This window comes from Schizophyllum commune (assembly GCF_000143185.2).
Source record: "Schizophyllum commune H4-8 unplaced genomic scaffold SCHCOscaffold_4, whole genome shotgun sequence".
Lineage (NCBI taxonomy): Eukaryota > Fungi > Basidiomycota > Agaricomycetes > Agaricales > Schizophyllaceae > Schizophyllum > Schizophyllum commune.
The window spans coordinates 126,163-139,988 of NW_026089541.1; the positions used below are offsets into that span (position 1 = coordinate 126,163).

General features: G+C 60.4%; 5 protein-coding genes across 5 annotated transcripts; 1 reads left to right on the forward strand and 4 right to left on the reverse strand.

Moving 5' to 3' along the window:
- Positions 1–905: 905 nt before the first annotated feature.
- On the reverse strand, positions 906–4,084 carry SCHCODRAFT_01147558 (uncharacterized protein; the record flags this gene model as incomplete). Its single annotated transcript, XM_003032996.3, has 13 exons — positions 906–1,232; positions 1,321–1,501; positions 1,562–1,672; positions 1,725–1,809; positions 1,878–1,988; positions 2,042–2,144; positions 2,247–2,335; positions 2,715–2,733; positions 3,119–3,283; positions 3,334–3,536; positions 3,593–3,750; positions 3,878–3,954; positions 4,002–4,084. The coding sequence occupies 13 exons, from the start codon at positions 4,082–4,084 to the stop codon at positions 1,139–1,141; spliced, it is 1,479 nt and encodes a 492-aa protein (XP_003033042.2). The 3' UTR covers positions 906–1,138.
- A 68-nt stretch (positions 4,085–4,152) lies between these two features.
- On the reverse strand, positions 4,153–4,499 carry SCHCODRAFT_02617149 (uncharacterized protein). Its single transcript, XM_050344788.1, has 2 exons — positions 4,357–4,499; positions 4,153–4,324 (listed from the first exon to the last, which is right to left on the reverse strand). The coding sequence occupies exons 1-2, from the start codon at positions 4,418–4,420 to the stop codon at positions 4,221–4,223; spliced, it is 168 nt and encodes a 55-aa protein (XP_050200834.1). The 5' UTR covers positions 4,421–4,499; the 3' UTR covers positions 4,153–4,220.
- Positions 4,500–7,250: 2,751 nt separating this feature from the next.
- On the forward strand, positions 7,251–10,600 carry SCHCODRAFT_02617151 (kinesin-domain-containing protein). The gene is made up of 7 exons (XM_050344789.1): positions 7,251–8,928; positions 8,986–9,120; positions 9,174–9,318; positions 9,372–9,736; positions 9,792–9,938; positions 9,997–10,414; positions 10,469–10,600. The coding sequence occupies exons 1-6, from the start codon at positions 7,516–7,518 to the stop codon at positions 10,111–10,113; spliced, it is 2,322 nt and encodes a 773-aa protein (XP_050200835.1). The 5' UTR covers positions 7,251–7,515; the 3' UTR covers positions 10,114–10,414; positions 10,469–10,600.
- SCHCODRAFT_02570965 (DUF1613-domain-containing protein) lies at positions 10,291–12,151 on the reverse strand (the record flags this gene model as incomplete). The annotated part of the gene is made up of 5 exons (XM_003032997.3): positions 11,897–12,151; positions 11,231–11,842; positions 11,021–11,175; positions 10,470–10,969; positions 10,291–10,415 (listed from the first exon to the last, which is right to left on the reverse strand). Exons 1-5 carry the CDS (start codon positions 12,032–12,034, stop codon positions 10,291–10,293), a joined length of 1,530 nt encoding a protein of 509 aa, XP_003033043.2. The 5' UTR covers positions 12,035–12,151.
- A 127-nt stretch (positions 12,152–12,278) lies between these two features.
- Positions 12,279–13,713, reverse strand: SCHCODRAFT_02570968 (NAD(P)-binding protein). The gene is made up of 4 exons (XM_050343836.1): positions 13,541–13,713; positions 13,169–13,474; positions 12,782–13,108; positions 12,279–12,723 (listed from the first exon to the last, which is right to left on the reverse strand). Exons 1-4 carry the CDS (start codon positions 13,637–13,639, stop codon positions 12,463–12,465), a joined length of 993 nt encoding a protein of 330 aa, XP_050200836.1. The 5' UTR covers positions 13,640–13,713; the 3' UTR covers positions 12,279–12,462.
- Between the last annotated feature and the right edge of the window lie 113 nt (positions 13,714–13,826).

The window sequence follows — 13,826 nt, forward strand, 5'->3', positions numbered from 1 at the left end:
CGAGATTCAGGAGCTGAAGGGGAACATCCGCGGCCGCCGCTGGGCGAGAACGAGGGGGGCGGGTCCGCTTCGATGGCGTCCGACATCCCTGCGACGAATTTGGGTGGAGTCCGTTGGTGCGCGCGGGAGGGGGTGGGGGGAGGAGGGGGGAGAAGGGGGGGAGGGGGGAGAAGGGGGGGAGGGGGGAGAAGGAGGGGAGGGGGGAGAAGGAGGTGGGAAGGGGGGAGGGGGGCATGCCCTTCGAGAGACAGCTCGCGAGGGGCTGCGCCTACGTGCGGGTGGCGACGCGCGGGGGTGTAGGGGAGGGGGAGGGGAACGGGGAGGGGGAGACAGGGTAGGTAGCGCGTCGTACGTAAGTAGCACGCTGTACATATGTAGTTACTTCAATGAAAATGACTTTCTTGAAACCACGAACGCGCGATGCCGGAGTCAGTGAGGGGGATGGGAGGGGCTGACCTCGAGAAGGGGGAGGGGATGAACACGCGAGGAGGAAGGAAGGGACTTGACGAGGGGGATCCTCGCACTCTCAGGAATCGGAATCTATCATCATTTCCTACGACGACCATACGTGATTTCGAGATATGAGAGAAGGGAGGCGGAAAGTGAAGGCATCCGAAGGGCAGTCGGGTGCACGAACAAAGTCACGAGCATGTCCATTGTCGAGCGTGAACTTCGTCGCGAGGATGAGCGCAGGCGGACGAGATGGCTTAATCGAGTCTGATTCCCTTTCGAAGGGGTGGGGGCTCAAGTCGAGCGAGGGAAGGGGAGGGGCTCGAAGGTAGGGACCCGACGAGCTGAACCCCGAGTCGAGTTTGTGGCTTACCGAGTTGAACTTATGACACGACCTGGATTCACGCCACGTAGCGCACTCATTTCTGTGTTGCGCGAGCACGCGGGAAGGGGACGAGAAATGAGGCAAAGACGTCTTGAATTTGGTATCTACTGACACCTCGTCTACTCGAGCATCGAACCTGTAGCTACACGAAGAAGGGGAGTGCTTACCCACACCACGCACCCGGAAAAGCGACCCCACCCTCGAGCGGGTGCACCCGAGAACGAAGGGGAAGGGATCCCTCCCACACCCCGAGTCTTCCCCTCGTCTTATGCTTCCCCCTCGATTCTCGCAGCGAAGGTGCGCTCAGCGCCTTCGGGCCACCCTCTCGCCCGATCCGAGTTCCCCACCTTCGTGGATAGCGAAGGGGGGAGGTGGGGAGGGAATATCATCAGGAGATCTGTAACAGTGTTAGTTAATCGGAGCTGCAAGGGAGCTCGAGAAATCCTACCTCTGCGATGACTCGATGCTCCCACCCCCTATCGCACCTTCGTAGCGTTGAGGGGTGGGGATATGCGTGGGGGTGGGAAGGGCAGCTCACCCTCGTCGCACTCGCTCGCCGAGGGCACGAGGCATGCCTCCAGACGAAAAGAACCCGACAAAAGTTGTCAGCGCGCTTCAACTCGTCGTATGAGGCGGGAGGGAGCGGTGGTGCACGACGAGGGGGTGCTACCGACGGGCAGAAAGGATGCCCCGCTTGTCAAGGACCCCTTCACCGAGACCACTTACCGATACTCCTCCCCTCCCCTCCCCCCTTCAAGTCCTTTATGGACGTAAGCGAGGGGTGCACGCCCCTCGACGTCGTCGCGGCGAGACAAAGGGAAGGGGAGGGTAGGTAGGCTGAAATGAATCCATCAATATCGAAGTGCGAGGGGGCGGGTGCGAAGCGTACCTTGCGAGATTGGAGAGGGGGGAGGGAGGACCCCCTCCCCCTTCGCATCAACTCGCCGAGGGGGGCGGCGCAGGACGAAGGGGGGCTTTGGTATCGGGACAAGGGACACCCCCCGTGTCGACAGCCGTTGACCCTGCCGTGAATGAGACTCACCAACGCGCCTCCCCTCGTCTTCGAGCCTTCCTCGACGCAGAAAGGGGGTGCGTAACCCCTTCGCAACCTCCCCGTGACCCTCACGGGCGACGCCAAGACGAGGGGGAGGGGCTAAAGTCAATCTATCAGCATTGAACTGCGAAGGGGGAGGGGACCAAGCGCACCTCACGGAGGGGGTGGGGTGGGAGGACCCCCTCCTTCATCGCACCAACTCGCCGAGGGGGCGCACACAGGCCTCCGGCGGTTAGGGGGGTCGAGAAAAATCGTCTACAAACAAAATCAGTACGCCTTCGTGACAGGGAAGGGGTCGAGACAAGGGGGAGGGGGGTGTGGGGGAGTGATAGGGGAAGGCTTCTGATGTATACTCACCTGAACGCGATGGGGGATAGCTCCCCCTGCCCCGGTTCGACAAGGGGGAAGGGAGGGGATGGGCCCCCACCCCCTTTCGCATCACTCTTCTACGCGAGCACGCGCGTGCCTTCGGCGATGGTGAGCGAATGTATTTACGAGGCATCTGACTCACCGGTCACACAGGGACCCAGACCTCGCACCGCTGCTCGACGACCGTCGTGGGTAAGGGCGACAAGGGGTGACGCGGGGAGAGGGTGCCCCACCCTCATCGCATACCTCGTCTAGAGGGTGCGCGCGTGCCTCCGGCGGTTCGGAAACAGCGAAAAATCGTCTCAAAAGGCGTCAGCACGCATTTTCAGGTAGGGGAGGGGGGAGTGGTCAACGGGGAAGGTCCATACGGAAGGGGTAGCGCACCCCATTACACGACTCGCGCATTGCCGCAAGCGTACATCACCCCTCTTAGATCACCCGAGAAAAGCGACGCACCCCCGCACTCGATGAGGAACTGCGGCGTCGAGGTGAGTGCGAACAGGTTTTTTGACAAGAGGAGGACGTACCATCGAAAATTGCGCGTACGTTACCGGCAGACTGGGGGGCTCTGGATGGATGCCGGTGGGGTCTTCGTTCGGCAGGTGCGTTGGTCAGCGGGCAGGGGAGCCGTGCCTACGGAAATTCCAGGTAATAGGGAGGGGTGGTTCGGCGGCCGCATTGAAGGGTGAGGGCGAGACACGGGGCGCGGCGAGTGGGTAGGTATGGGTTATTGAGGTGGGGTGAGGACAACGTCGAGGGTGGGCTGTGCGACGGCGGCGCAGGGCGTTGGTTAGCGTTATTTCGGCATAGAATGTTGCGCTCTCGACGGCGAGATCTGGGAGACAAAGGCGTCGACGTACGCGTGGATGACGCCCGCGGCAAATCTGCTTTTGAGCAGGTCGAAGACGGCGACGAGGGCTTGCACGTCGTCGCCGAGCAAGCAGCGTGAGGCAGGTGAGGTCATCATCACCGAGGGCGGGGAGGAAATCGTTGGGGCCGAACGAGGACGACGAGGAGCGCCATCACTGCGAAACGTCAGTCAATATGCACCCCGAAGACGCGGCAAGCGACGCACTCGAGGCCAGCCCAACGATCGTGTACAGCGTAGCACGCACGAGAGTGCGTTTGGTGTCGATTGATGGTGCGCGTGCGTGCCAATGACTTGCTGTGGTGGTGGTGGTGGGAGAAGGAAGGAAGCTGCGAAGGGATCAGCAACGCGGAGGTAGAAGGGCCAGGACGGGGACTCGCTAGTAGCAATATTCGTCTCGTGGAGGCGATCTGAGTAGAGTAGGATATCAGTAACGGGTAGATGAGTGAATAAGGGATTGACTTACAAAATCGAAGGAGAGGACGAGACCAAACAACTGGAGGTGGATGAGGAACAGCCGGAAGACGGAGGGTAAGAAAAGCGCACAGACTTCAAAACCTTTGATGATAAGTAAGCTAGAATAGAGGAGAAGGAGATTGGAGGGGAGGAGGGAAAGGTAGACTGCTGAATCAAACGGCTAGAGCAGTCACCTTATATACATCGCGCTCCGGGTAGACGCCGCGCCCGGGCCCCGCCAAAACTTCCAGCCCATGTTCCGCCATCACTCCGCGAAGACCTCGGTGGGGCGCACCCGAGTTCTGCCATGGAGAAGCGGAAGATTGGGGGGGAATAAGCGCGTTTCGCGCGCGTACCATCTTCCGCCTTTCCCTGCGGGAATGTCAGCGAGAACGCGGTGGAAAGTGCATTGTACGTACGTGTTCGGGCACGGGAAGCCGTCGCCGGAGCGTCGGAAGGTAGGGGTGGAAAGACGGGCGGTCGTTCTTGCGCGGTGGGCCATTGCGAGTGCGAGTTGTTCTGTGCTGTTCTCCTTGAGCTGAGCGTCAAAAGCAAAGCAAAGTAGCGTACCTAGCGAGTACACGAGGGGGGTACGTGACGCGTGACAGTGTCGAGAGGTCGAGGGCGGCGCAGGAAAGTCAGGAAAATGTCGAACATCGCGCGATCACGCTGGATCTCCATTTGGCAGGCCTTGAGCTGCGCCAAATCCAGCGCGTCGAAGCCGTGCCTCCACCACCCCGAACTTCCACGAGCACCAGCGCGACAACGTAGCACGTGTTTGCGATACTGTGGACATGTTGCGGGAGGCAGATTGGGCAGGGGTGGGCGGCGAATGCATCTCCCCGGCAAGGCGAGTGTGTCCGGCCGAGCTCGAGCGCAACGCGGCGTTCGTCAACGCGGATCAGTATTCCGCAGGTCTGTATTAGTATGTCAGCATCTGGATGCTCAGTAGGCGAATATCGTCGTGCCGGTATGCGGGGGAGTGGGGGGGTTGGGGATGGCATCTGTGGATGGTGTATATCGAATGCTTCGAGGCAACTCAGCGCGCGGGGAGCGGTAAATAGGTTATGAGGGGTTGGGAAGGGGGTACACTGATGTCGATCTGAGCAAAAGTGCGGGGGTGACGCGGTATGAGATCTCGCGTGTGTGGGGGGAATGATATAGGTAACTGTTGAGGTGGTTGGTGTTGGAGGGGAATGCACTCGAGAGGTAGATACCCTGTCTATAGGCGTCTGAGATGAAGGGGGAGGGGTTCCCGACGTTGACGCGTCGCATCCATCGTGCATGCATCCTAGCGCCGACGTGTCCATTACACGTCCTGGCTACACCGGGCGTGCCCCCTTCGTGCCCCCTTTGTCGTTCGCGCAAGATATGCGTCGATCACCCCGACGACGCGCCTCCCATCGTCGCACGTGCAGGGAACTCTGGCGATGGATGGGTATCGAGACGGACGCGGGGGACAAGAGCGATCGGCAATTGCCGAGAACCGGCGGGGCGGGGCGAAGCGGCGAGCGCTTGTTGATCCCGACCGTCACCTTCGGCGGCGTCGTTCCTCGAGGTGCCTCTCCCCTTGTTCTCTCGTGCCGCGGGCGCGTTCCCCTCTCACACATCTACCCATTCCTGCAATTTCCGCTCATATTCCCTTCCATGAAGCCAAAGTGTTGACTTCTTGCATTCCATCCCGCGAGCTTGACCCAGCGCTCGACATGTTCGAGCACCGCTATTGTTCCCAAAACGTCTCAGGGTCGTCGGAGAGGCTCTCCGCGTGCAATGACGACTTGTCGACCTGTCGCATGTCTGCCCTCCGCAAATCCCCGCCCCATGTTGCCTGATCCCGTACCGTGACTCGCGTCTTCTCTCATTCCACCCCTCCCACGCAGATGCTTTCATTGTCTGTGGGTCACTCGATTCACTCCCGTCTTCTCTCGCAACATATCTATTTCCCAGTACCGCCTAGGCGATGAGGCAATGTATCGCCGTCCGCCGAGCAGGCTAATACGATACGTGCTATGATTTTAGAAGTACTCGTAATATACCCTGTCTCGCTCACCGTGCGTGATTCATGTTCGGGCGCTTGCGGAATCTGCTAGTGCGGCGATGTCAGTGAGCAGCGGGGCCCTCCGACTTGCTCAGTGATCAACTGTGTCCTCCTCGAAGGCTGTTCACTCCCTCCTTTCCAGCCGCTCCTCCGCCCACGCTCCGATTTGTCTGGCCTTCCGAGTCAATTGACCCGTTCGAGCTCATTACGCAACCTCCGCACCATGCCTCACCGCCGCACACCACATCACACGTTTCCACCATCGCGCCATCCCACGACTTGCTTCCCGCACCCACCATCTCGCTTCCTGCTCCCACCATCCGGCTCGCTGTCGCGCTTTCGCTCCTGCTCGCTGTTGCGCTTTCCCGTTCCTCCACCCTTCCACTGGCCATTCACCACAACACTTCTCGCTCTTGCTCAGGCCTCCTCCACCTCGAATTCTCCTTAGCCTTGTCCCTCTCACTAACGCAAGCTGTGCCGATGACTTGCTCAAAGGCCGTACTCCCACCCGAAGACTTCGGCCCGCGCTCCCATCCCGGGTGCATGAATTGATGGCATATCTGCTAGGTGCGTGCACTGTGCTTTGAGAGCGAGTATAGCACTTACCCGGTGTCTGCAGGCTGTGGAGCGATGTAGCTCCGTGTTCTGAGCCCCCCTATCCCCTCATTCGTGTGCCAATCCTTCTGAGCAAATTGAGGTCTCCCCACGAATAGTCTATACGCATCTTCTTGCATAGCTTCTACCTCTGTACACACTTGGATGCAATGGATTCTTGCTGAGCTTGTCGACAAAGCTTGCAGCACTGCCATCTCATACCCTTGAGCCTCCAAATGTCTCTTTGCTTTGTGCTGATTGCAAGACCGAGCCTGAAACCCGCAGTGAAGCAACATTGTGACATCCTAGTTCTTGTTTGACGTAACTTGGCAAGCAAAGTCCGTAACTCGGTCAAGGAAGTCCGCAGCCGCAGACGACTACGTATTTGATGCTTGCACGTCTGGTGAGTTGTCTGGCTTGACTGAGTTCTGGGAGGGCAGCCAAGACCTGTCCAAAAGAGGGAAGAGAGGGAGAAAAAATCGTAGGACAGAGGAGAGAGGTGCTGAAGATGGGACGGAAAGGCATGTTGTCGAACCGAGTGCGTGCTACCACCCCCCGCTTGTAGCAAGTCGAGAGCGCGAGCGGTTCGAACACGAGTGCGGCCGGAGATAATAGTAACGGTCACAGTGGATCGGGAATGGGATCGGCGGGATGGGGAGGGAATAGAGGACGAGGGAGGGCGGATACGAGGACGAGGAGAGCACAGAGGACCTTGTATTTTCGCCCTCTATCGAACCCGCTTTGTCCGAGGGCGCAAATCGCAGCGGTTCGCGAGTTGTATGTAGCATTTTTTGGACTTGCGTTCACACCAAAAACTCGCTCGAAAAGGAAATTCAACCGTGACCAAGCCAAGCCAGACCCTGCCCGAGCCCTGGCAGAAGCGCCCGCGCGAGGCAAGGGTCGACGGAGCGGCCAGCGTACAAAGGCAGGCCGCGCGCGGATCCCACTCACCCGCATGACGTCGACGTCGCCCGCCCGCGCACGTGCACCGACCCCGCCCAACCGACGTGAGCAGCCTCATCCTTAGGCGGGGAGACGCGATCGAGCAGCCGTTGACAGGTGCGGGCGATAAGGACGGGATCCCAGCAGTCGAGAAGGCCTGCTGCTGCATCTGCATCGACTGCGACAAGAGGCGAGCACCCGCCTAACGCGACGCGCCCGTGTGACACAACATCACGTCTGGTCACACTTGCCATCAACGTCAACGCCGTCCACCATCGCTCCGCCACCGTCGTCGACGACGCCGAAGCGAGGGCTACCGTTGCTCACGCCGTGCACCTACAAAACGATACAGAAGAACCATGTCTCGCCTACCACGCCTGCAATCCTCCCCGACGGCGGTGCCGCCAACGATCACGACGCGCAAACGCGCCGCCGCCGATATGCAACAGGAACAGGCAGCGCCTGCCAGCCGCAAGCGCAAAGCCGTCGACGACGATGAAGACGAGGACGAGGCGCGCGACCAACCGCGCAAGCTGCCCGCGATCGGCATAGGACGCGCGAAGCCACTTCAACCATCGCGCTCGACGAACAACACGCTCGCCCGACCCACCACACGCTCGGTGTCCGGTGGCAGCCTCGCGCAATCCAACAATGTCCGCCCCAAGCTTACCGTGCCCCGCGGGCCCGCACCCTCCCGATCGACGAACCTCGGCCGCTCGACCCGAGGCACGAGCGCCCCACCCGCAGGTGCCTCGTCCGTCAAGCCACCCTCCCGCCCGGGCTTCAACGTCTCCACCACCCGCAAGCCACCCTCTGCATCCTCCTCCACCGCCCAACCCCCCTCCACCCACCGCCTCTCCGTCCTCCACTCGCGTCTCGAGACCCTCGAGGCGCACGCGCTCGCCGCCGACATGGACGCCGAGCGCGCCAAGGCCGCCGCGATCCAGTCCACGCTCGTCGCCCAGCGCGAGGAGCACCTGGCGGGCCGGCGCGCGCTCGCCGCCGCGCAGGACGAGCTCGCGGACGGGCGGCGCGCGTGGGCGCGCGAGCGGGAGGAGCTCGAGGCGGACGGGCGGCGGCGCGATCGCGAGCTGCGGGAGCTCGGCGAGGACCTGCGGATCGCGCGCGCGGACCTGGAGCGCGCGCGGGGCGAGGCGACGGAGCTGAGGGCGGCGGTGAGCGCGGGGAGCACCGCGCAGCTCACGCTCCAGGCGCAGAAGGCCGCGCTCGAGGCGCGCTGCGAGGCGCTCGCGTCGCAGCTCGAGGCGGTCACCACGGGCAAGGAGAACGTCGCGAAGGAGAACGAGGACCTGCGCGCGGAGGTCGCGCGCTTGAAGGCGGAGGCGGTCAAGCACGAGGAGATCCGCCGGCGGATGCACAACGAGATTCAGGAGCTGAAGGGGAACATCCGCGTCTTCTGCCGCGTAAGACCACCACTGGGCGAGAACGAGGGCGACGTCGCGGAGATGGCCTTTCCTGACGATCCTACGGTGGGCGGGTCCTCTTCGGCGGCATCAGACTCCGGCCTGCCGCCCTCGGGATCTGCAACGAACTTCTTTGAGGTGCCTCGACAGCTTACTGTGCGTGCGCCCGGGGAGTCTGCGACTGGACAGTCGCGCCCCGAGTCGCATCAGTTCGCCTTCGATCGCGTGTTCGGACCCTCGTCGACGCAGGAGGACATCTTTGCGGACGTGGCGGACTTGACGCAGAGCGCGGTCGATGGTTTCAACGTCTGCGTATTCGCGTACGGCCAGACGGGAAGCGGGAAGTCGGTGAGTTGTGACAGTCTGTGTCTGTTGTTTGGGAAATAGTGACAAGCGGCTTCCTAGTTCACAATGGAAGGTGGTCCTACGCCGGCCACCCGAGGCCTCATTCCGCGCGCGGTCGACGCGCTGTTTGAGACTGCAGAGGGTTTGAAGGGACAGGGCTGGGAGTGGGAGTTTGAGGGGAGGTTTTTGGAGATCGTGAGTGTTCGCCTTGCATCAAGTCCTGATCGTATACTGATCTGCGCTTGTAGTACAACGAGACCATACATGATCTGCTTGCCCCTGTTGATAAGAACGACCTCAAGAATGACAACTGGGGCCAGGACAAGAAGGGAGAGCAGAAGGAAAAGCACTCTATCAAGCATGATCCCAGGACGGGGCAGACACATGTAACAGGTTCGCAGTTCGCAACCCTCTGACTCTCCCTGGCGTATTCATCTCGTCCTCAGGTGTCACTACTCTCCCTCTCCCCTCGCCTGCAGCAGTTCGTGGGTTGCTCGCTCGTGCGGCCGCCCGCCGATCCGTTGCTGCGACCATGGCCAACTCGCGATCCAGCCGAAGTCACGCCGTCTTCACCGTCAAGGTCGTCGGCAGGAGAGGCGGCTCGACCTTGTCTGCACCCACTGGATCTACCACCCCGCCAGGCGAGCCTCAGTCGCGGGCTGGCAGCGTGGGGAGTGTCGGAGGTGGTGGCGAGACGCGCATCGGTGCCCTTCATCTGGTCGACCTTGCGGGCAGCGAGCGGCTCGCGCACTCGGGTGTCGGCGAGGCGGGATTGGTGAATGGGGTGAATGTGCGGTTGAAGGAGACGCAGGTGTGTCACGACGTCGTTATGAGTACCTTTCCGTGTGCTGACGCGCTTGGGCTAGGCTATTAACAAGTCTCTGAGTGCGCTCGGCGACGTAATTGCCGCGCTTGGCGAGCGAGGCGCCAGTGGGGAGCGCCATATCCCGTACCGGAACTCGAAATTGACGTACCTCTTGCAAAACTCGCTCGGCGGGAACTCGAAGACCCTCGTAAGCTTTGCGTCGTCTTGATAGACGAAGAGATCAACATGCTAATCTACGTCTTCAGATGATCGTGAACGTGTCCCCGCTGGCGGCGCATCTTGGCGAGACGCTGACGAGTCTGCGGTTCGCGACGAAGGTGAACAACACGACGATTGGGACGGCGAGGAGGGTAGTGAAGTAGAGCTTTTCACTCTTTGATGATTCTTGGACCGCTTTCGATTTCGTTGCGATACTTTACCGATTCGATTGACCATGTTTTAGTAGTCGAGCAACACGTGTCTTGTCATGCAGAATGTGAGGACATCTGCGTAGGATCAGATGAAAGACCTGGTTTGAGGGCGCGACCGCAAGTATACGTCTAATGCTCTCCGGCCTTTCCTTCGGGTCTCCTCGCCGCGAAAGAACCCCTTGAGCGAACTTCCTCCACGATGCGCGCCGCGTTGTCTCTACCCTCCTCGATCTTCTCAGCAACTCGTTTACGCCCTGAAAAACATCCGTCAGCTCGCACACCAGATCGCGGCGCTCCACATAGCTCACCGACGATCGCCCAATTCCGCGTGCTTGGTATCCTTAGTGCCTCCGTCTCGACCTCCCAGCCGCAGTGCAGGCTCAGGCTCGCCAGCCAGACGCGGTACATCGAGTACCCGCTGGCGACGGCGCCTCCGCCGCCGAGGTTCAGACCCTCGACGAAGCCGTCGGGCGTGGGATACGGCGCCCAGCGCGAGCGCTGGTACTTGGTGTCGAAGGCCCAGGCGCAGCAGGGGATGGAGAGGTAACCGGAGGCGGCGTGGAGCGTGGCGAGCACGGGGATCCAGGGCGTGAGCTCGTCCGCGTGGTTGCCGATGAGGAAGGCGTGGGGAGGGAGGAGGGTGCTAGGGGTGGCAGTGGTGGTGGCAGTGGGATCGAAGGCGTGCACGCGCAGGCGGGCTTGCGTGGCGGACGGGTAGTGCGACCAGGAGGTGCGCGCGCGGACGTCGAAGCCGTGGCCGGCGTAGCCTTCGCTGGCGAGGATGTGGGTGAGGAGCCCGTTGCCGCAGCTGTGAGTGCAGTGTTAGCGGAGGGTTCGGGCTTTGAGGAGTTCAGCATACCCGAGATCGACGAATCCGCCGGGCGGTCGCGGCCATTTCTTCCACGGCTCCTCGCGTAGTGATTCGTCTGCTAACGGCGTCGACGAGTCTCCGTGTGCGTCCTCGGCGTACGTATACTTCCACAGAAGCATCAGATACGTCGCGATTCCTATATCCTACGGCGTCGTTCAATATTGTCTTGTCCACCTCAATTCTTGCAAACCAACCTACCTCGAACACATGCTTCAGCGGATCCGTGCTCTCCTGCCACTCATCCACCAGATGTCGATGGCGCTCCCTCATGACGAGATACAGATCCTGATACGGCTCCCGCGGGACGAGGCAGTCGTGATGCACCCGCTTCTTGTACTGCGTCAGCGCGCCCCAGCCGTAGCGGTGCGCGGTCTCGAGGAGCGCAAGGCCGGTGCGGTACAGGCGAGAGCTGACATCCGTAGGCGTTTCCGGTAGTGGAACGATCTCGAGGCGGAGGGTCGCTTCTTCGTTTTCGGCAGTGGGCGCGATATAGCGGAATGCAAGATGGCGAACAGCCGGATGGTAGTAAGGCAGGGATTCACCGTCAGGGACGATGGGCGTGAGGACGAGGACAGAGGGCGCGTGGTCCGTGGGCAAGCGATAGAAGGTACAATACTGCTCCAAGGCGGAGTCCCTCCCAGGTCGCCTGGGGAGCAGTTTCCTGCGGATGCATCGCGTAGGAGTCAGGTCCTCGAGCGCCGGTATTCCTTCAGGAAAATCATCTTTCTTGTCAGACAAGCATTCCGATCGCAGGATCAGCGTAGAGTTATACTCTGGGTGGTGTACCATCTGTTCTAGGGATGTTTCGAACTGGCGTTGCTCTGTTATGAGATGGATGTGAGCCAGATGGTTCTTAGAGCTCACCAGTTCTTGGGGATATCCGGCAGGGCAAGACAGCAGGGGAGTCCAAGTCTGGCCCGATTTATCTCGAAGACAATCTTTCGCCGACGGAGAGCATGGAGTTGGGTTGTATCTCGGACGCAGGCTCGAGGGTTCCGCCATCTGCGTTCGAATCAGCTAGCTGCCCTGCTCTCGCGATGCAAATACGCGTTGCTAGGCTGCGATGGCCGGCTGGAGCACGGACAGGCTTGTTCTCAAAACGGACAAGGAAGACGACTTGATGACCGTAAGAGGAAAATGATGGAGACCTGTTGAACCTTATTGACGCTTATTTGACACTAACGCCTATTACCACAAAGCTGGCATGAGGGTGCCAATCCAGAGTCGGACGCCGTAGAGGGATCAGAGGCTCACGAAGACGACGTTTACTGCATGGAACTAGTACCTGCGCAGGGTAAGTTAGCGTATATGTTGATGGCGCGTACAAATTCTGGACGATCTCTATCCTAAAGAAAAGACTCCGTGCATCGTCCTATGTAGTACAGCAAGTCGTGCGACTGTGTTAGGCTCGTAACGGGAACTGCTATCGTTCACTCGTACGCGTCTCCATGCGGCACATACGGATTCTCACTCGCGTATACCCCCTTCACAAACTCCTTGAAACTTGGCGTCTGCACGTTAGGATACAGCTCCTTGAAGTCCAGCGCGCCCAGTGCCTTCGCCTTCTCCACGACGTTGTCGCCCCGAATATGCATGCTGTACCAGTATTCGTGCACGTAGCGTTGGACGATTTGTTCAGAGCCGGCCGCCCGTGCAGCGTCAAGAGCCTTCAGGAAGTCCGCTTCTGGGTGCTGTGAGGTGTTTCGTGAGTCGCTCCTCTATCAGAGAAGAGAGCGGAAGATGACATACCTCGATCTTCGTCTTCAAGATATCTTCGCCAAGCTTCTTCACCGCCAACTCCCAGGCCTGCTGCTGCGTGATCTCGTCCTCCCAGATGAAGACCGTCTGATTCAGCGTCCGGTCGTCCCGGATGACGTGCGCGACATAGTCGCCTATGTGGAAGAGGTCGGTGACGGCGAATCGCGTCTTGCCCTCGCCAATGACGTGTCGTGACATGCTCGAGTCGATGCCAGTGTAGTGCACCGGGTAGATGACGGCGAACTGCATCCACCAAGCGACCTCGATGAAGGTGTGGCCGAGGCCGATCTGGCGGATGTACTCCCGGATGGCTAGTTTCTAGGACAATCAGGGTCAGCGACTAAGGGACAAGCATGACTCGTCCGGCGCTCCACTTACCCTGTCATGCAGCCCTTGCACCCCCGCGGGCGCGCTCGTCCCAAAATCGTTCGGCACGAAGCGCTTGACGCCCACCGCCTTCGCTGCATCGGCGATCTTCCGCTGCACCTCTATGCACGACGGATGGACGACCGCAATAACGGTGTCGGCGCCGGTGAGGATGTCCTGGAGCCGCGCTTGCCAAGCGGACTCGTCCAGCCGCCCCTGCTCGGCGGCGAGGAGGTCGAACTTGTGCAGAGCGACGCCTTTGGCCGCGAGCTCAGCTACGGCGGGCTTAAAGAGGGAGCGCGTGACGGCGGCGACGCGCTACGGGAGAGGGGGAGGAGGTCGTGTTAGCTTAAAAGTGGGGATTGAAAGGTGAGATAGACGTACGAAGGCATTGGTGCGCAGGAGACCGTTGATGATGGATTGCCCGGTCTCACCAGTGGCACCGAAAATAACGACGAGAGGCTTGGTCTGAGTCGAAGACATGTCAAGACAGATATAGATGCTTCAGGAGGACGATCTACTACGTCCTGTCGCGCTCTTTATAGCACGTCTTCGCGTGTCCTACCTCAAGGAACATCAGAGGTCATTTGTGTGCAGACCCTCCAGCAAAGTCAGATCCCGACTACGGGATAAACAGGTGACGATAAAGCAACTAAGGAGTAGACTGCGA

Excerpts from the sequence above, each read along its gene's own strand:
- SCHCODRAFT_02570968 (XM_050343836.1), bottom strand. The coding sequence starts at position 13,639 with ATGTCTTCGACTCAGACCAAGCCTCTCGTCGTTATTTTCGGTGCCACT. Across the intron at positions 13,475-13,540 it reads TCCTGCGCACCAATGCCTTC|CGCGTCGCCGCCGTCACGCG; the intron begins GTACGTCTATCT and ends CCTCTCCCGTAG. Across the intron at positions 13,109-13,168 it reads TGCAAGGGCTGCATGACAGG|AAACTAGCCATCCGGGAGTA; the intron begins GTAAGTGGAGCG and ends TGATTGTCCTAG.
- SCHCODRAFT_02617149 (XM_050344788.1), bottom strand. The coding sequence starts at position 4,420 with ATGCATTCGCCGCCCACCCCTGCCCAATCTGCCTCCCGCAACATGTCC. Across the intron at positions 4,325-4,356 it reads GTCCACAGTATCGCAAACAC|TTCGGGGTGGTGGAGGCACG; the intron begins GTGCTACGTTGT and ends TGCTCGTGGAAG.
- SCHCODRAFT_02617151 (XM_050344789.1), top strand. The coding sequence starts at position 7,516 with ATGTCTCGCCTACCACGCCTGCAATCCTCCCCGACGGCGGTGCCGCCA. Across the intron at positions 8,929-8,985 it reads AGACGGGAAGCGGGAAGTCG|TTCACAATGGAAGGTGGTCC; the intron begins GTGAGTTGTGAC and ends GCGGCTTCCTAG. Across the intron at positions 9,737-9,791 it reads TGCGGTTGAAGGAGACGCAG|GCTATTAACAAGTCTCTGAG; the intron begins GTGTGTCACGAC and ends CGCTTGGGCTAG.